This window comes from Anarhichas minor, unplaced genomic scaffold (assembly GCF_050575085.1).
Source record: "Anarhichas minor isolate MPS153535 unplaced genomic scaffold, ASM5057508v1 ptg000007l, whole genome shotgun sequence".
Lineage (NCBI taxonomy): Eukaryota > Metazoa > Chordata > Actinopteri > Perciformes > Anarhichadidae > Anarhichas > Anarhichas minor.
In genome coordinates, this window is record NW_027466453.1 from 22,264,907 (window position 1) to 22,286,283 (window position 21,377).

The following is a 21,377-nucleotide window of genomic DNA, read 5'->3' on the forward strand; positions in this document are numbered from 1 at the left end:
AAGTACGTAAGATTATTTTTATGATCCTGAAAAAATGGATGAAACATTTTTTGGTTCCAGTTTTAACACATTTTAACAGCGAAGATTTAACCTTCAATTATTTAAATTATTTAAATTAATTGTTCATAATTTAAAGGTTTGGACTGCTGGTTGGACAAAACAAACATTGGGAAGGTGTCACTTTGGGCTCTGGTTCATTTTTACATTTTTACGAACCAACTAATAGGAGTTAATCCAAGGGCCTCAAACTGCCGGCCCCCAGGCCACGTCCGCCCCCCCTCCCTACGGCCGATACATAATAACAAAAGTATTCTATAATCCAGCCCGCATTTAAACTACCCCTTAATATACACTTGGAAAACAAAAAGTAATTATATTAAAAAATGTATTTCGTTTAGTGGAGTAAAAAGTACAATATGTACCTCTGAGGTGTAGTACAGTAAAAAGTACAATATGTACCTCTGAGGTGTAGTACAGTAAAAAGTACAACATGTACCTCTGAGGTGTAGTACAGTAAAAAGTACATGTACCTCTGAGGTGTAGTACAGTAAAAAGTACATGTACCTCTGAGATGTAGTACAGTAAAAAGTACAACATGTACCTCTGAGATGTAGTACAGTAAAAAGTACAATATGTACCTCTGAGGTGTAGTACAGTAAAAAGTACAACATGTACCTCTGAGGTGTAGTACAGTAAAAAGTGACGTTGATATTAAACAATATTAATATTAAATAACCCAGAATATGATTGTTTCTCTTAAATGATAAAACTCATCAAACCCGACAATCAGGAATGAACAGCCTGAGATAGTGTAATGAGATAGTACCTCATAATGACTTACAGGAGGTGTATGTCCCCTCACAGTGGAGGAGTGGGCTTCCACAGTCAGCAGACATAACAGAGTTTGTGATTATGTGGTTTCTGTTGAATCCATTAAAACATCAGAATGTGATGTTCCTGCTCTGATACGTGTTCCTTTGTGTTGTGCGTACTCGTGATGAACTTAAAATCAGTGAAAGAAATGGAGATAATTGTACAAAATTGTTCATTTAATAGAAAACAACTCTGACTCAACTTAAAAGTTCACAACGTTAAGCTGCTTTTTGTTTTGTTTACATAGTTGTAGAAGAAAAGTCTTGTTTCTTGACATGGCTCCTATCATCTTGTGCAAAATGCTGCTGGTCTCATGTGAATGAAAAGATAAATCGAAAATGTATCAAAACACAAGAAGTGCCAACGCAAACCAGACTTCTAAAGCTTTTTAGAGAGCAGAGTCCTAATATGAGATCCAACCTCGAAACATCGTCCTGAACCCAGATCAGCATCTGGACGTTGTGCTTCCCGGCTCACCGACTCTTGAGATCATTTCAAGGCAGTGATATTTTTATTTTACAAAAGAAAGAAAAGAAAGGCAAGAAAATGTTCACAGGAGACAAGAAACAAGAGCGGAGGAATCTGCAGCAACTTCACCTCCTTTGGTGTGTAAACTAAACAAAGAAAAACTACAAAACCTCCCGTGTGGCGTTCAGGTTTCCAGAACAATCGTATTCAAAAGCTAATTTATTACAGTTTTACAGAGTCGTATGTACACAAACAAACCAGGAAAACATCCGCTCACGCTGAATGTGGCTGCAGATGTTTCATTCCATTGTTATTGTTTTGTCAATTAATCATTTAGATGATTAATTATTCAGCAGCTCCTCGAGTGTGAGCAAAAAAAAAAAAAAAGAAGAAAAGATTCAGTTCATAATGATCTGAAATAAAAAAAGCAGCAATTCCTCCCATCAGAGGAACTGGAACCAGCACCGGGATTAAAAGCCCAAAAGTGAGACCGTTGATCCTGTCGATTGAGTACGCAAACAAAAAAATCCTGGCTTTGTATCGTGGATTTTAAAAAAGGAGGCGGAGCAGGAAGTGGGAGGCGGGGCAGGAAGTGGGAGGCGGTGCATGTTGGTGTTTGTGAGAGCTGGCAGTGGAGGTCGCTGTGAGAAAAACTAAAGAAGATCTAGCACCAGAAAAAAACTGCATCTGATCCAGAACTCTGATCAAGTCTGTATTCTCTCGAGAAAAATACAATATAATATATATATATATTATATTGTATTGTATTATATTATATAGAGACTTGATAAGACATCTGGACACCAGATCAGAGACCTGAAGACCTGATTAGAAACCAGGTTAGACACCCAGAGAATTAGTAAGAATCCCCAACACTTTAACAGACACCCAGAGACCAGATTGGATGCATAGGGACCACATCAGACAGCTGGAGACATACTCTGAGTCCTAGGAGCCTGATCAGGGACCCAGAGACCAGATTAGACACACAGAAACCTGATCAGACCCCTGGAGATACTATTAGACACCTAAAGACCACATCAGACACCCGGACGCTGGATCAGAGACCTGATGGGACATCTTTGACCCATAAGCGTGACAGTAACGTAGAACACGCTCAGTCATAAAGTAAAAACCTTTGGTGGAGCCGAGTGCTGCAGGAACACCGAGGACGACAAAAGGAAAAGTTAAAGTTGGAGAGAGAGAGAGAGCACAGAAAGAATCTGGTCCGTCAAAGAGTCCGTCAACGAATCCAGACTATTGTGCTTCCTCCAAAGTTCAGTCTTTAATAAACTCAGCGGGTTGGAAATGAAAGGAAAGGATGCAAGGTCAGGTCACACTCCTCACTCCTCCTCCTGGCGATGAAATGATGAACGGCTCTTCATCTCGTTTCTGAATCCCTGCAGTAACCTGTTTGTCTGTCACCGTGTTTTAAATTTACTCTCATTTTTCTTCAGTTTAAAACCGAATCAGAGCCGGAGAGTTTCCGCTTGCTGGTCGTCCTTTCTGTCACAGCTCCTCCGCTCTCCTCCTCCTTCTGGGTTCCATTCTCCACACAGCCGGTGCTGGTCTCGTCGTTGCAGGGCGTGTACTCAAGATCCGGATCCAGCTCTGGCTGGGACTCCACGGCCGTCTCCCAGTCCTCCTCCTCTTCCTCTTCCTCTTCCTCCTCTTCCTCCTCCTCCTCCTCCTCGTCCCTGCGAGCTCCCTGGCTCTGCAGGAGGCGCAGGCGGGCCATGGCCTGGTCGATGGTCTGCGTGGTGACCAGGTTGAAGTCGTGCATGCTGATCAGGTGCAACAGGAAGTTGCGACAGAGGTCGTTCCTGACGATGTGGATGCCGTGGTGGTCGGCGAACAGCAGGCAGGACTCGTTCATCTGGTTGTCCGCGATGAAACTGCAGGGGGGGGTGGGGGGGGAGCAAACGGAAGAATCCCATTGGCTGTTTTGTCGATGACTACAAAAAAACACATCATCCCTGCAGCTCTCTATTCCACAGATTAGATCAGCTAAAATGAGTCAGCTGATCAGTTTAACAATCTCAATATTTGACTCTTGATAGCTCGGTCAGCAGCTGGTGATGCATGAATGCATTTAAATCAACACGCGTGTGTATTCTGCTTCATGCCCACCCGTGCTTCATGACGTGGAGGTTCCACAGCTTCATGATCTCCTTCTCCCCCTCGTTGACGTCGGTGAAGTCCTCGATTTGCTGCACACAGAGAGACAGAGACAGAGACAGACAGAGACAGAGAGAGAGAGAGACAGAGAGAGAGAGAGAGACAGAGAGAGACAGAGACAGACAGAGACAGAGAGAGAGAGAGAGACTTTAGACACCACACACTGAAACCCAATCAACGTGACGACCCTTCTTCGTTTGTCCCTGAACTAACCATGGCGGTCTTCTCTTTGAGCCAGTCGGGGTCCCGCTCGTCCTCGCTGTCCATCTCCATCTCCTGAGGACGCAGCGGGACGCAGCTGTCGCTGTGGAAGTAGAGGCGGTTGTGTCCGCTGATGATCGGCTGCTCCTGGTCTCCGTCCTCCGGCTCCAGGAACTCGGACAGACTCGCCTTCGTCCTCTTGGGTCTGGAGAGATTTGGAAAATAAAAAAAAAAGACTTTCAAAAATATTAAAGAATGAGATATTTGACAAACCATAATATGCATAGTATCCTGGAGAACTACTGGCACCCTTGACAGGAAGTAAGGCATTTGAGGAAAAATGCCGTCGCCGATCACAGCAGAGGCAGGTTTTTAAAATCAACAGTGTGTAACGTTGGGGTGGATTCATTTGGCAAGAATGGAATATAACAGTCAATAAACATGTAAAATGACTGTTATTGCGTGTCTGAAATACGTCCACAGTCAAACATCCCTGTGATAGAGCTTAAAGTGAAGCACTACCTGCAGACGACCACGTTTGTGACGGCCGTCCTCTTGACCGGCCCGTTCCTGCTGAAGGCGAAGCCCGGCTGGCTGTGGATGTCCTGAGGGTTTCCTGCGTACGAGCCGTCGTAACACTCGTTGATGGAGACCTCGATCTTCGCTCCTTTAGGGTGGGGCTGACGGAGATCAGGAGATCAGGAGAGAATGAGAACGGACGGCAGCAACATCTGGAAGTTCTGCTAAACATCTTTTAAAAATCACTTCTTAAAAATCTTTTGAGGAAAGCCTTTAAATCAACGTGAACCAGTTCTCAACATGGATCAGTGAACATTTGAGGAACAAAAATATATAAAGTATATTATAATAATGTATAAATAGCTACTTTTCTTTGATCTATCAGGATAACTTAAGGTTTCTGGACCGCGTGAGTCGTCTCACCACATAGGTGAAGATGAAGCGGGAGTGAGACAGCTTCAGGTGTTTGATCAGACTGTAGAGCTTCCTGCAGTTGAGGGTGCACCAGGGACAGTGGAGGTCGTCTCTGGCCTCCGTCTGCTGCTGCGTGTTGCTGTTGTACTGGAACTGGACAGAAGAAGAAGAGACGGTGAGCGTCAGAGAGACGAGACGGTGAGCACAAACACACACAGGATCATCTGTGGGGCGTCAATCCATCTCGTCTCTCCCAGGGATGAATTTATTTTGTGTGTCTTTCTCGTCTCTAGTCGTCTAAAGAATGATTGGATGGACGGTTTGACTCTTTTTCCTTAGATACAGTGAAGTTCTGCTGTGGGTGTATCTTAGACACCTATATGAATCAATGTGAGTGTAAGTGAACGCTATGTTCAGAATAAAACTATTCTGAATGTAGCGTACGCTTAAACTGATCGTGTTTTATTTCGGTGTATAAAATACATCCACAGCAGAACTTCACTCTGATATCTCAGTGATGCTGCAGCACGAGGAGGAGAAGAGATTCTTTTTGGCGCTTCTGCAAAGTGTCAAAGTATATTTACTCATAACTACTAAGATTTTCTAAAGTTTGAATCAATTATTTTAAGCTAGAATGATTCATTCAACTCTATTTTCCGAGGTCAAGATTTTCTGTCTGATCCATATTTTAAATTGCAAATACTTTAAACAAACTGGGTTTGTTAATAAGTGACTGAGGGTTTGTGAATCTAAGGAACACCTTGATGTCGGCGGTAGCTGACTGAGCCTGAATGTGGAGCTTGTTTCTGTTGACAGGTGACGGTGTGCCGTGCAGACCCACCTGGTAGAAGATGCGTAGCTTCTGTCGCGGCTCAGCTGAGATGAGTTCTCTTCTGGTCGTCACGTCAGCGTTTATGGATTCTTTAACAGCTGCAGCACAGAAGGAGAGAAATCAGTCAAGTTTTAAAGCTGCGTTCACAACAAACATTTGTGTTTATTCGCCTCATTCGCGCCGGCGAGGGGGCGTGGCTTATATCCATGGAAGCCGTTATCAACTAAATCATTTATTTCCGTCACCAACCGTGGAAGAAATAACCTCTATTCCTGCTTAGTACTTGCTGTGGAAGTCCCAGATATCCTGGGAAACTAAACGCCTTCTTGTCTGCTCCATCAACACTCAACTTAACGTCATCTAGGCGTAGATACGGCAGCGTCTTTTTCATTGTTTGGACCATATGGTTTATACACACACATAGTTTGGTCCGGTCTCTACCCTGGAGCTCTGGGTGAACACACAGCATTAACTGCTGCACCGCTGACGGAGGACGGATCATAAAAACCTCCTGTGTTGTTGCCGTTTCCCCCCTCAGACTCACCCAGAGTGTGTGTGGCCCTCAGGGTGCTGGGTCGGGGGTCCAGGTTGGTCTCAGAGTTGCGGGTGGCCAGAGGTTTGGCCACGGGAGCAGTGGAGCGGTCGGAGGAGTCGCTGGTCCAGCGCAGCGTGAACTGCAGGGTGGGACCCTGAGAGAAGCTCTCAAAGGGAGGCAAACGCTGAAATACACAGAGAGAAGATCATTGTTGCAGATTAATAACGTGAACCAGACAAATAGACAACTAAGAGATTATGTATTTATCAGCCTCCACTGACGGTGAGGTGGCAGAAGATGGAGGCGAGTGATGTTTAGACCATAATAATAATAATAATAACTCTTAGAACCCTTATTTACTCTCTAGGGATCATTTACAATCACATTGAGTTCAATACAAAAACAGAAAAGTAAAAACAACAACAAAGAGATACTGACAGAAAAGAGACAATGCCTTTTATAATAAATGCCATTCAAACTCATTAAGAAACAATACTGGAAGTTATCCCTCCCCATCTCTAGTCTGAAGTGAGGATTTAACCGCCTCGTCGGGTTTAGTTCTGAACTAACGCTCACCTTTCCATCCAGGATGGTCTCCCACGTTGCCCTCTTCTTGGTGACGGGACACTCCTCCATCTCTTGCATAGACACCTCGTACTCCCCATCCAGCAGCTGCAGACGTCTGCACACACACACACACACACACACACACACACACACACACACACACACACACACACACACACACACACACACACACACACACACACACACACACACACACACACACACACACACACACACACACACACACACACACACACGTCACTTCTTGAGATCAAAACAAAGACGTCTTTCCTGAGCGTCAGAAGGCGACGGTTTGTAAGTTTTCACCTGTTTTTATCGAAGACCGTCATCTGAGCCACAAACGTGGTTTCTCCCTCCTCCCTGAGAGAGGAGCTCCTCCTCTTCCTGTTCACCACTTCCTCTGTAAAGTCTGAGACGGGCATATTGATGAGACAACAAAGAGCCAAACAACAAGCAACAAAGAACTAAATGTTGGTTTGTTACCACAAGTTTTTGCAGCTTTGATAAAAATGTACTCGCTGAGTTTAAAGCTTAAAATATTGATATTTAAGAAGGTTTTACTCTGAGATTCTCTGGATTTTGATGTGCTAGATCATTCCTCGGCCCTCTTTAGGTCTCAGGTTGTAGATGTTGTTTCATGTCCGTCACAAACAATCTTTAGGACGTTCAGACACCGAGCCTCAAAGATCATTTTAACGAGTTAACGTTAATAGCTAATCAAAACTTCCAAAAACAACATGGAAGAAACCTCAGAGAGGGGTCTCTCTTACAGGGTGGACAGACATTACATAGATTTATTATCCATAGAAACAAACTAACTAATTAACTTTACCTGGTTTGTATATTGACTTTGCTCCTCTGGTTGTATAGAAGTCTATGAGAAAATGACTCTACTTCTCTCTTGATTTATTACCTCAGTAAACATTGTAAACATGAGTTTATGGTCTCAATCTCTAGTTTCAAGTCTTCTTCAATACAGCATGATGTTCATTTAGTACATTATGGTCCATTTAGAGTCAAATGTTGAAGCAGGAAGTCTAAAGTGACGTCTCTTTGTTTTCAGACGTGAGCGACTAACCTGGCGAGTACGACGTTGTTCTTAACCGACATAAATCAAAACACGTGTTAAAAATAAACCAGTAAAACAAAACGTACCCAGACCTCTGCTGTGGTGGTTCTCTCCGTTGACCAGGCCGTTGATCTGAGTCCGGGGGCACCCGGGCCTCGACACTCTGAAGAGCAGCGAGTACGACTTCACCATGTGGGAGTTGCTGGGCTCGAACTCGCTGCTGGGAACCAGTAAGGAGGGGAAGGAGCCCGGCTTGGCCTGGACTCCGGCGCTCGTGTCTGGGTTCAGAGGAACCTGCTTCTTCCCCGTCGGGACCTGCTTCACGGGACAGCTCACGTCCTGGACACAAGGAGGAAAACAAGACATTTCAGATTCTCTGACGCCTGAGCGGACCAGTGAAGGAAGCATTCAGCGCACACACACACACACACACACACCTTCCTCTTCTTGTGACAGACTTTGACCAGCAGCACCTCCAGAGATACAGAGTTCTGCTCGTTCTCACTGTCCTGAGACGGCTTCCCTGAGAACACAAACAAAACACTTCCTGTGAAAGTCGCCATGAATCAGCAGGAAAAAAGTCTGAATCCCACTGATCTTACACCAGGCTACGGATGTTTGTTATATTTAAAGCAACTTTATTTATTTAATAAATAATACATAATGTGTAATATTTCACATCAAAACTTTTCACACCGGCAGCGATATTTTGTAATAAAATGGTTTGAATAGATTCTCGCATGCAGAAGACTAAATACCGTGTTTATTCTACCGAGTTTCCTCTTAACCTCTCATAAACAGTTACTCAGTGTATATGTATCTAGGGCTTTTATTGTGAAAGGTTAGAACAGAAGTAGTGGGATGTGCGCTGCCTTGGTCAAAGTTGAAAGGAGTAATAAAGTTGTCTTTAGACTTTAAGAGCGTCCGTGTTGTTGTGCGGCAGAGTGAATGTTTTGAATCAGTCCGTTCCGCTCAGCGTGATTGGTTGATTGTGTCACTTTTCTGCCGCGTAATATTCGCCTTCTGTGTGAAAATAAAACACGTTGAAGTGCGAAATAATGGCACAAAAAATGAAAAGCGCCCGAGTGTGAAAAGACACTTTCGAAGAATGTTTTGAATTTATCCATGTTGTCGCTTTAAATGTGCGACAGCATCGTCTCCTTTCCTTTGTGTAAAGGACGGTCACGGTGTTCCCTAAAGGAGATAAGGAAGGAAGCTTTTCCTTAGTATCTAGAGGATGAGATCAGCTCTCATCAGGACCGACACTTTCCGCTAGAACCCTAAAAAATGAATAAAAAGACGGACAAACTTACCAGCTTTATGGAAGAAGCCGGTAAATGTGAGCTGCAGATTAGAGGCCAAGCTGTGAAAAACAAAAACACAAGAACTTCAAACAGATGATTTATATTTGATCAAATGTCCGCTAGACGTGAAGTTCAGAAGGTCAGTTGTCTTAGAGTGGGGCTGCTGTTAGCGTCCACAGAAGATGCTCTGGTGCCTGTAAAGTTTACCTGTGAGTCTCCTGTTCACCGCGCATCTTTTCCACTTTGAACAACAGGTTGTCAACCTTGGAGCTTTTCCTGTTTGTGGAGACAAACAGCCGGTTAACAACAACAACAACAACAACAACACTGGCCTTCAGTCACTGATCAGTGTATAGACTCAGTCCCCTGACTAACATCCTCTGCTCTAAACAGGGTTTTCAGGTCAGTAACTTGCTCAAAGTCCATTTTGTTGGAACACCAGAAGTGGTTTTGCTGGATATTTAATACTACGATGTAAAGTGCGAGTCCACCACGAAGAAAAGCATCCCGATTCACTTTCTATTGGCGTTTTCTGTGTCGAAACGGACAAAACGGACAATTTGTGTCCATGTAGACAAAACCAGTAGATTACATTTCATCACTATTCCAAGACCGGCCGTGACACGTACAGAGTTGGAGTTCCCCCGCAACTTTTAATGCCTCCAAACTAAACTTCACGTTTAGGATCATTAAAATGCTCGCTTGCACTTCAACTCATGGACTTTTTCTTGACCCGCCGCCATTTTCTTGACCGATCAGTTCTGAGCAACTCTGATGCAACGTAGAAGAAGACTCTCTCTCTAGCTACTTCCATCATCCGTTTCAGTAAAAAAAAATATATTTTATTTTTTTACTAGTTGTTAGATTTACAAGCCCAACGTAGTCTTTTACTTTACTCTCATTGTGCCTTTGCCCTCAAACATGTCAGCTGTCCGATTCTTTAATAAAACTGCTAAACAAAGAAATCTTTCAGACGTGAAAGCCATCAGACGGTTATCGGTGAAGGTTTAGATGTTGTGTATGTATATATAAATATACGCTACATGTAACCTCCAGGAGTGTAAATCAGCTCTCGACTAGTTGAACAGTGTCTCTGATGTTTTCTGTTGGCGGGTGCTGAACACAGACCGGAGAGACTCGAGCAACTTCCACTTAAAGTTGTTTGATCCGAAGCGGAAAAACAACCACGAACCACGAATCAGATCTGTGTCGCTGGGTGTGTTTTTAAGTTTGCTGGCCTCACATAATTCCTGCTTCCGTCCGGCTCCGACCTGAGCAGCCGTCTAATGAGCCAAAGTAAGTGAAAACACCTGGGAGGCTGTGAGGGGGTCTCACAGGACACGAGCAACACACTCTTACATCTTCAGGCTGCGTTCAGACGCACTGAATCAAAAAGAGCGTGCCGGGTCCTGACGTGCGCACGTCAGGTGTGGTGTCCTTGCGGGTGTCCTTGCGGGTGTCCTTGCGGGTGTCCTTGGTGTCCTTGCGGTGTCCTTGGACACCTTGCGGGTGTCCTTGGTGTCCTTGCGGGTGTCCTTTTACTTTAACTGGCTTTCCAGTTCTATAAAACATGGAGACGTCGCTGTGAGCGCGGGCTTTGGATGGAGCACCTTTAGAAACTGTGTCTGGACACCACGTCACCAAAACGTTAGACGTCGCGCTTGGTGCTTTGTGAACAGCTGATAACCGGAGCTCATTCATGTGACTGAAGAGGAAAGTGAAACTGAGCCGAGCTGCAGACGCTTCAGATCAGGAATAACACACCTTCTCGTAACGGCGGCCATTTTTAGTCCCCCGACCAGATCACTGCACAGAAAGTTACTGTTCCTCTGTCTGACGAGAGGACGGCAGCTGTTACACTTCTGAATTCAGTGTTGATCTGAACAAAGAGAGGCTGATTATCTAGAAATAACTTCAGTGAAAATCTGAATATTTTGGTCTTTTTCTTTTCAAGTTTTAATTGATGTTAAAACTCAAATAATTAAGACAATTGAATTACTAAAAAAATAATCAAACTTATATATTAAAATACATGTTTGTGTGTGTTTCTCTCTTTTTTCCTTTTGCACATAAATATAACAGAAACATGAACTGTCACTGATTCTCCGGCAGCACATGAATCCAAGAATAAACTATTTTAATACCTTCTGACAAATTAATACACAATTCTACACGAGTCACATCACAAACAGCTGCAGGAAAGTGACAAAAAATACTGTTCTGTTTGAAATCGTGTCACAAGCAGCAACAAGACTGAAGAACATAAGCTGCACAACATCCATGTGACGTAAACAGCAGACAGCTGAACCACGAGCAGCCTCGTGCGTATCAGGAGTTTGTGTTGCTGTATGCAAAGCGGCACCAGCTGAAACACGTCTCTCCTATCGCAGCAGACGGTTAGAACACCGAGCCGTCTCTGTAGCAGACAAACTGCTCAACACAACGTTATGAAACCTGAACCAGAGAAAGACAGAAGAACCACAGGATTACTTACCGTTTGACGTTATTCCTCGAGTTTCTGTGGGACATGTAGGTGAGAGTCCTGTGCAAGAATATCGGCTGATAGGAACAGAAAACAAGTGTTATTCTTATTCCTCTCATCTCAAACGGTCAAGTTCATCAGTCGTGAGGGAACACTCACAGCGATCAGGTTCCTGGTGCGGAGGAACCTGTAGATCTGAGTTGGTTCTGCAAAATAAATACATTTTCATCATCAGAAGATCGCTTTGTTATTCAGCCCTTTATTATATATTTATTATAAAAGTATTCTGAATGTTACACAAGCGCCAAAGCCGGATTAAAGAGCACGATAAGCTCAGTACACTTAGCGCTGAATCGTTCATTTAATGAATGAAAACTGTGTTTATACACGAATGATGTACAAGTACAAGTAACAAATAACACTTAAACACAATCTGCCGGCTTTTCTCGGCTTCATATTTTACTTTTTGACCGTTAAAAGTAAGATTATTATAGACATCATTTTGAGTTCAGTAGCTTTGTTTTCAGGTCATTTTATAAACTATAAAATGGATTAACCAAAAAATAAACCTCAGAGGTACATGTTGTACTTTTTACTGTACCACACCTCAGAGGTACATATTGTACTTTTTACTGTACTACACCTCAGAGGTACATATTGTACTTTTTACTGTACTACACCTCAGAGGTGCATGTTGTACTTTTTACTGTACTACACCTCAGAGGTGCATGTTGTACTTTTTACTGTACCACACCTCAGAGGTACATATTGTACTTTTTACTGTACTACATCTCAGAGGTACATATTGTACTTTTTACTGTACTACATCTCAGAGGTACATATTGTACTTTTTACTGTACTACATCTCAGAGGTACATATTGTACTTTTTACTGTACTACATTTCAGAGGCACATATTGTACTTTTTACTGTACTACACCTCAGAGGTAACTATTGTACTTTTTACTGTACTACATCTCAGAGGTACATATTGTACTTTTTACTGTACTACATCTCAGAGGTACATATTGTACTTTTTACTGTACTACATCTCAGAGGTACATATTGTACTTTTTACTGTACTACACCTCAGAGGTACATATTGTACTTTTTACTGTACTACATCTCAGAGGTACATATTGTACTTTTTACTGTACTACATCTCAGAGGTACATATTGTACTTTTTACTGTACTACATCTCAGAGGTAACTATTGTACTTTTTACTGTACTACATCTCAGAGGTAACTATTGTACTTTTTACTGTACTACATCTCAGAGGTAACTATCGTACTTTTTACTGTACTACCTCAGAGGTAAATATCGTACTTTTTACTGTACTACCTCAGAGGTAAATATCGTACTTTTTACTTCACTACATCTCAGAGGTAACTATTGTACTTTTTACTGTACTACATTTCTCTGAAGTTACTTTTCAGATGACACTTTTCTTCCCCAGCCTGTCCTGTGAAAACCACGTATCTCTGATAAATTGAAGTAATTATAATCCTCATAAACTTAAACATCTACAGCAGTAAAGTGCAACATACACAGTAATAATCCAGAACCATCTTATATATTAATAAAAACACTAATAGAGAACATTTTAATTATCGATCAAAACGTGTACTTTAAGTACATTTAGCTATAAATACTTGCATACATACATACATACTGTATACTTTTACTTGAGTAAGGTTTTGTGCATGACTTTTACTTGTAGTGGAGTACTTTTCCTGCAGTAAAGGATACTTCTTCCACCTCTGACTAGAGGTAAAGTTTGAAGTAAAACGATCCGTTAAAGTTCCCGTGACCTTAAATCAACACTCTTATCTTCACACACGTGCAACACGATGACAGCAGCAGCGACAACTCACTCTCGAAGGCCTGCAGGAACAACTCGTGGTCGGCTTGAATGAGTTGCATGTTGGGCTTCTTGGCTGCAGCCATCGCAGAGGAAGAGGAAGAAGAGGAGGAGGAAGAGGAGGCGGAGGACTGGTATAACCCATTGGTTTTACCTCCAGAACCAAAACTTCCACCTGAGGAGCCCTGCTTCTGTGGAGCCATTGGCAAAAACAAAAAAATGTACCAAAGAAACTGTCCTACCACCAGAACTCAGGTCCTCTTCCTTTGTGTTTGCAGGAAAAAAAACAGCCGCTTAGGCTACAAACACAGCCGACTCTCCATTTTAAAAGCGAATAGTTATGGAAGTTTCCGTCTTTTCTCTATTTGATAATTGGTGAAGCTACGCGTTGCAATCTTAACGTTTCAGTTTAGCTAGCCGGCTAAATGGTGACAAGAGGTCGGCGAACAGGCTTTTTGAAATGCGCGAAACAAGAAATTCAGCCTACGGCAAGCGGACGCGGCTAACCGGCTAACTTCCGTAGCCAGTTAGCAACAACCCCGGGGCTAACTGGATAGCATTGTCCGGGCGCTCTTAAATGCACTAATCGATAACTCTCGAGCTGCTACCCAAGCGATAACTGATTGAACTCGGCAATGACACACGTTTTCAGTAGGTTCGATGCCATAATTTCACAAAAAATCGCATTATATCTCGCCTGGCGCCCTGTTGGCAAGTTGGGTCACAGCGGTACAGGAAAAGCTACACAAAATAGTCCAGTGGTTATCCGGTTTGGTATTTTCAAAATACATTCTAATTAAAATTCAAAATTGTTAAAAACACGTTTTTGTGTAACACGGGTACCTATATCGATATCAGAAAGAGATTCCAATGGAAACACTTACTATATTAAGCATAAGCTATCTAAAAATGTAATCTCGAGCGATCAAACGCTTTGATTTTGAAGATGTATTATATATGACTTCCGGGTTTTTTGCCCTAACTTCGCCAACTTGTGAAATATACGTTGAAGCTTCTTATGAGTTGAAAGATCCCGCCTTCTAACAGCTCTACCCAATCACCGTGCTTGTTTGTGAAATCCAGAGCTCTCATTGGTGGGGATGTTGGCCAGTCTAGGCAGAGGCACATTTGCCGCCCGCAGCATGGCGAGACAAGTCTAAATAAGGGCAGACACTAAGTTTAATTAAAAATGAACACAAATACCTTGATAACTCAAGAGAAATCAAAAAGCTGTTTATGAAATAAAAAGTTTAAAGTAAGACCAGATCAAAATAATTTTCCTCGGATTTTCTTTTTTCTTTGAAGACAAATGATTTATTAAAAATACATTCATTTTGAGAAATTCGCCAGTTGAAATTAATGCCAATTGGAAGCATCCAAAGCCACTGATTGATTGAGTTTAATAGTCTTGAAGTATCGGTTCCATGGAGAGGATTTCTTGCTGGTATCAGCACTAATTATCACATCTCGTATTTAAAACTCAAACTATTGAAATTACAAATGAACAGAAGAGTAAATTAATGTGTATATCATTCAATTAAATGTTTCATTTCATCATTTGTTTGTTTGCACTGTAGTTGCTCAAATATACATTTATAACAAGTTCAATTTTCATGTTGAAATATAAACGTAAAATGTTTAAAAGAGATGATACATGGTGCTAATCTTGGTTCAGGGTGAGCACAGAGCAGTCGGCACATGACTAAACCACTGACCCCAAAACATGAGGACTGAAATAGCTCATGAGCAGACACGGTGCTTGAACTTGCACACTGGTGAGATATTTCCACCGTGTTACTCAATACCTCCAGCTACCAGAGTCTGTGAGTGGGCTCCTGCTTTTTGATGTTGAAATGTCAATCTGAAGGAGCTTCACGTCCAGAATGTTGTGCAGACTTTTGGAGAGGGAACTAGCTCTGTGATGTTTCTACCATCATCATACCCCTTTAGAATAGAAAGCCTTTATTGTCGTTTCAATTAGGAGCTCTACTCCTGATCAGTGCAATTTAACTCAGGGAAAAACAGCACACAAACAACACGACTTCAGCAAACTTTAAATGTTATAAAATAATCAGTAAAATAAATAAATACAGTGTAACAATGAGTACAATGCACTGAAATAGGAGTATTTATTGCACTGGAATACATGTAATTATTGCACAAAAAAGTTAATTATTGCACAAGAATAAATGTAATTATTGCACCAGAATAAATATGAGTATGAATGTAATGGCGTAGCTGAAGCCTTGTTCCTGTACGTTTCCATCTCACGCTCTCAAGACTTTTTTCTCCTTCTCGTGTTTTCTACTGATCTTCTGCTTTTCTTCATATTTAATATAAAATATATTTTTTAAGTACAAAATGGAAGCAGATTTACAGATTTTAAAATAACTTTTTATTCACCAGTAAAGTTCTCTGCATTGTGAATTATTTAACACAAAAACTGACATGAAATCCTGACGGGGAACAAAAGGGTTCTAATTAAAAACACACACAGCTTGGACTTTAGTTATGATTTATTATTCAAACATATTCCCTTTAACAGAAGCCATGGTAGTGGTTTGTCAGAGCAACAGTGCACATCGTACACAACGAACCCCAGAAAGTTAGCACGATACAATCGTTAAAGTGGACAATATTTGGATGAAATCATGAGATCATTTCTATTAAAAACATGACACAAGAAACGTGGCGGACAGACTGGAAACAAGCAAATTAAACACACACAAAACCCATTCGACCTCCATCTCCTCACCTGGATAAGGATGAAAAGGAGTCAAATGTTGTCATTTACATCCCGTTAAAAACCTATTAGAGAAGAAAACTATTTTATCTTTAAAATTCTAGTGCTGGAAGAATTAAGCCGAATATCCAAAGCTAAAGATTTAACTGTTTTCTTCTGTTCGGTGGAGTTAAAAATCGAAATATCTCCAAATGAAACAGGCGTATCTACAGTTAAGTTGCGAAGAAAATGAGAGAATTACCTCAGTACCTCAGGTTAATGCTGCTGGATGAATTAAAATAGATGAGAACATTTGTAAACATGAGAAAACAGTTTATCTCCAGGTAATTATACGTTGTGATGTTTGGGATAAAGCAGTTAAAAAAACAACCAAAGTTTTAAATTGTAAAGTGTCTCCGCTGACCGAACGTCTCCGCCCCTCATCACACACACACGGGGATACATTTATGTATTAAATATTTATTAATTATTAAATCAATGGCATCATTTCAGAGACGTCAAAGTGCAAAGTTGCCTTGTGATTTTGTATTAGTTTTACATCCAAAACACCAGAGACAGACGGACAGAACGGACCCCACAGTGCCCGGACCCCACAGTGCCCAGAACCCAAAGAGTACCGGACCAGTTTTCAGGGTCCTCATTGTCCCATCAGGGCTCCTCACCTCATTTGGGATGTCCTGAACGCAGTCACATAATCCAAACTGTCCCTCTGGACAGCATCAGGATGGGAAACCACCACTCGGTCCGTGGGGGTCTCAGTGTTTTCTCCACAGTATGTAGGTTATGAGCAGGATGAGGCCCGCCGACAGGCCCGCGATCAAAAACTGGTGGATGGAGAGGACGTTCTCCAGCGTGTGGATCCTCTCCTCCATGGCGCTGGTATGGAAGTAGTCGTAGATGCCGGCTCCGATGCTCCACAGCGCCCACACTGCGTCCAACACCAGCGGCATGGTGGTGGTGGTGGGGGGGTCTCAGCAGCAGCAGATCAGACTCTGTCAAAGACTGGAGCACAAGACAGTTTCCATTAAGCCTCTGAGCGATGATGTATGTATGTGAAGGGCAACACGGTCTGTGACATTAAAACGCTTGAGTAACTTACAGAAATCTAATTGAATCATGTTTAGCAGAGGAAAACTTAAAAGGTCACAGCAGTCTAGTCCTTTAGAGACACTGAAAGTACACTTATGACACTGCTTGTATATGGTTTCGTTGTTTTAATGCTTTGTTTACCTGCTTCTTATAGCAGTGGGCTGGAAGATAGATTGATATACATTTTTCAGATTTCCCAAACACGATAAGTGTGCAAAAATATGCAAAAATCACATTTACAACAAATATGTAAAACAAGACCTTTAATCACACTAAATCATTCATTTGAACATCAAAAGGCCCATTAAGTTATCAGCAATATGAAGCTTAAACTCTACACACTGATATTATTTTATATGCCGAATTGAAGAACGGCTCACAATGTCGTGTAAGAGTTATCATTTCATGTTTTGCGTCATACGTTAATTTGATGATCAGCACGAGTTTATATAATTCCATGTTTTGTAAACACAATCTGGCATGAGTTACACGGCTATCTGGAACGCTATTACATATGTGACAATAACACATAAACATCAGTGTAATCTTACATACTGGTAACACCAGGAGTAGTTTAATATGCATGATCAAAATAATGTATCTGGCGTTTATAAAATAACCAATCAGCGTTATTAAAGTCATCTTCTGCTAGCAAGCTAACGCATTAGCTCACACACAGATGTGTTCCTGCCAGACTAGCACTGATTTTTAACTAATTCGCGTTACTTACAGCATGAGCTACTTTATTGGTTTAAAAGGATCGCACAATCTTCGCATCGTCCGATGAACGAACATTCGGCACTCACGTCATCGTTGTATATTTAGTTGTTATCATGTTTCAGCGGAAATATTGAAATCCGATCCGTCGTTGGACGCTTTGTTATCTACTTCCGGGTGTGTTCTCGATCGAGATTCCGCTTCTCTCGCGCGTTGCATGATGGGTACGCCTGAACTTCACGTCGGCTTCATTTAGTTCAGACTTCAAAAACATAATTAATACATTTTGTAATCCCTCAGGACATTTGCTGGGTTTTTATTTTAATGGGTTCACATCTCATCAGTATGGAAGCCTATGAAAGCCCATTCCCGCCAGCAAAAAAATAAAAACCTGGCGGAAAAAAGGAAACAAAAAAAAACTGATTATTATCTTTTTTTTTTTTTTTTACTTTTTTTCTGCCAGCAAAAAAAACTAACACGTTATTCCTCTCCAAAAGGCTGCTGAATCGTGATTTTCTGTGTATTGCGTTTTGCCGATTGCTAAAGAGTGCTTATGGAAAACAAATAGAAAAACGTTTTAGTTTCCGTGAAAGTGCGATTAGCAGCTCGTTTGCTGTAACGAAAGTTAAAATAATGTGTAATAACAACGGAGTTTGCTTCCCTAGAATTAGCTAGTAAGCACTTCTTCAAGCCTCAACGCGACCCGTCTACACTGCCAGGCGCGGTGGCCAAGTGGTAAGGCGTCGGTCTCGTAAACCGAAGATCGCGGGTTCGAACCCCGTCCGTGCCTGTCAGCTGTGACGACAAATTATCTCCTTTTTTTAGGACAGACTGGGCCTACACTTAGATTATATATAATGAATACTATTCTATCGCATACACACATGGTTATACTATAATGTGAAAGTCACATAATTCTGGAAACATACAAAATGTGTTAATTATCAATTGTTAAGCCACAAAAAAACTAATTCAATATTTGTAGTGAAGGGTTTTCTAATACAGTCCATTGTTGTGGCTGAATGCAACTTCTACACATAACTTCTCTCCTCCTAAAAGTCCACTCGAGTGCGCTTTTATATTCAACTAACCATGTGTGCTGTGCTGTCACACTCTTAAAATCATTTGCCACAACATCCAAGTTGCCATACGATACTTTGTGGGGTTTGTTCACATCACATTTCAGTCAAAGAACTTCAAATACAAGTTATTTTGAAGTAAAGGAATCATCGTTTTTTTAATATTCCTTTTACAGATGGTTGCACTACGATATTTTCTTTCCACTCAACTCTACTTTATTTTGAAAACCCCCCCTCCAAAAAGTAACTTCCAAATGAAGTTGCTTTTAACTTATAAACAAAAAACTGAAATTATTTGATTTTGAAACGAGGCTCTGGTTAGCATCAAAGTCCCCGACGTAATTGTCCGGATCCTGTCCGATGATGACTTTCCCTCCGGGCCGCACCGTTTGGTTCTTCCTGTAGGTTGTTGCTAATAGGTAGAAGCAAACAGTTTTTGACCGTGCAGATTTAACGAATGCAAATGTTATGATTTATTGGTTTATGGAGAAAATGGATAACTGAAGAGAAAGTGGTGAACTCTGATTATGTGAGAAATAAAATGCCTATATTCGAAACTGGACATTGTTATTTATGGCATGCGTCAGAACAAGCATTACAGCAACCGTAGTGACTTTTTAATTGGGAAGCAACGGTCACTACACTGAGGCTCAGATAAAAACAAACAAGGCAGGACAGGCATCAAGCGGAATTCACACGCATAATTAATGGTCAAAAACAAGAAGCTTAACAATAAACTACACACAGGAATCACAGGAATAGTAACTTACAGAGGGTTGAGTAGAGCTGAGGTCTGATGAGCAGATGGAACAGTTGTGGAACAAAACATGCGGGAAACTAAACTTTAAATGTCCCTGAACTCATCGTTGCATAATGTATTGACTTGGAATCACGATGATGGGACAAAGTCCTGGTATTGTGGACTAAAGGGGGCTGATCCAGCAGCTGACATGGTTCATATGCAGCGTTTCATAACTTTTCTTATTTTCTAGGTGACCCACTATAACATGGCCTTCACCTGAAAAGAGCAAATCTGAACGCTAATGAACGTTCCTGACCATTTCTACTGCCATTTCCTCATCACCTTGTATTATTCTATACAGGTGAACCAGTAGTGGTGCAACAGATTATGAAACTCAAGGTTCACACACTTTTGGGAAATTCCCTGATCACGTTTTTTCTGCCACCGATACTAATTGTCGATCATTGATGATGATCCATGATGGTGAACGATGCAGATCAGCAATCTCTTTTAAATCACTTCTAAAAACAGTTTTACAGAATGGCTGTCATGTGACGTCGCTTTTCTGTTTTAGTTTTATTTGTTGATTTTACTAAATTATTTTACTACATTTTTTAAATGTATTTTAGTTAATTTATATTGTATCAACTGTCTCACTGAGCTGATATTCAGTGTTGGCTGGTGGAACATGTTCTCTGTAGGGCTGAGCCACATTCAGTCAATGTCAGCAAACGTCCCAGAATGATTTAATGCAAAAACATTAAGGTTTCAAACACGTATTACTACTTTATACATCTTATTTTAGTCTCAGTATAATATAATAATATATATATATATCATATAATAATATTCACTATAATATAAAACAGACTACGGGTACATCCCAAGTCTCTTGTTTGTCATTTCCTCAATCCTCGCTTGAACCGGAAGTTGTTCTTCCCCGCCATATTGACGGCCGTCCCAAAGCTTATTTAGCTCGGAGGAGCGAGGATCGAGGATGGAGGATGGAGGAGGGACCTCTGAGGAGCCATGAGCGAGGATGCACGAGAACAGACTTCCAGGAAGTCTTTTAACGGCCGACACGCCCCCTCATTGTTCATCAGTCATGTGATTGGACGCTGCAGCCGATCGGACTGACTGACTGAGTTTAACACCAGAGTGAAGACAGATCAGAGATTAAACTCAAGCTTTATATTTGATTCGTTTTCTGATTCACCATCTGGTTTAAATAAATGTTCATTGTAGACTGAACAACAAAAGGACCACAAACAACTTTCTACATTTATTAGAAAGATTTGTCTTTTCATGATCTGATGTTTCCCTCAATAACTTTATTATGAATACAATTAAAGTCAGAGGGAGCTGGAGAGACTAAACACTTTATATATATATATATATTATATATAGAGAGAGAGCAGCAGGAAGAACAAATATGTATTTATGGATTCAGAAAAGCTGAAAATGTTGTGAAGACATTAAGAATTGTTAGAAACAGATTTGTCAAAAATAAGTGACGACGCTGCAGCATCATTGTTAAAGACCTTCACTCCTCCAGACAGACCAGGAATATAAATGAATAAACCTGACAGCAGACATCCTGATGAACCTCAGCTAACAAAATAACAATAACGTTAAAGGAACAGTCGTATTTCGGGGAATACACTTATTTGCTTTCTTGCCCG

The 21,377-nt window shown here is 41.4% G+C and overlaps 1 protein-coding gene, 1 long non-coding RNA gene and 1 other non-coding gene across 5 annotated transcripts; 1 reads left to right on the top strand and 2 right to left on the bottom strand.

Annotated features, from left to right (window-relative positions):
* Positions 1-1,031: 1,031 nt before the first annotated feature.
* Positions 1,032-14,071, bottom strand: LOC142945193 (polycomb protein suz12-A-like). Of its 2 annotated transcripts, none has more exons than XM_076086619.1 (16): positions 13,339-14,071; positions 11,623-11,669; positions 11,476-11,540; positions 9,189-9,257; positions 8,991-9,040; positions 8,115-8,200; positions 7,770-8,016; positions 6,915-7,017; positions 6,597-6,702; positions 6,030-6,204; positions 5,495-5,583; positions 4,663-4,806; positions 4,243-4,400; positions 3,733-3,925; positions 3,472-3,551; positions 1,032-3,236 (listed from the first exon to the last, which is right to left on the bottom strand). In XM_076086619.1, the coding sequence occupies exons 1-16, from the start codon at positions 13,526-13,528 to the stop codon at positions 2,795-2,797; spliced, it is 2,244 nt and encodes a 747-aa protein (XP_075942734.1). In that variant the 5' UTR covers positions 13,529-14,071; the 3' UTR covers positions 1,032-2,794. The 2 variants fall into 2 exon arrangements, with proteins under 2 accessions (XP_075942734.1, XP_075942733.1); XM_076086618.1 differs by having other exon boundaries at positions 7,764-8,016.
* Positions 14,072-15,705: 1,634 nt separating this feature from the next.
* LOC142945194 (uncharacterized) lies at positions 15,706-18,151 on the bottom strand. Of its 2 annotated transcripts, none has more exons than XR_012952927.1 (2): positions 17,964-18,151; positions 15,706-17,070 (listed from the first exon to the last, which is right to left on the bottom strand). It is a non-coding gene; the product is annotated as an uncharacterized LOC142945194 (long non-coding RNA). The 2 variants fall into 2 exon arrangements; XR_012952926.1 differs by having other exon boundaries at positions 17,888-18,151.
* Positions 18,152-18,592: 441 nt separating this feature from the next.
* trnat-cgu (transfer RNA threonine (anticodon CGU)) lies at positions 18,593-18,664 on the top strand. The gene has a single exon. It is a non-coding gene; the product is annotated as a tRNA-Thr (tRNA).
* The last annotated feature ends 2,713 nt before the right edge of the window (positions 18,665-21,377 follow it).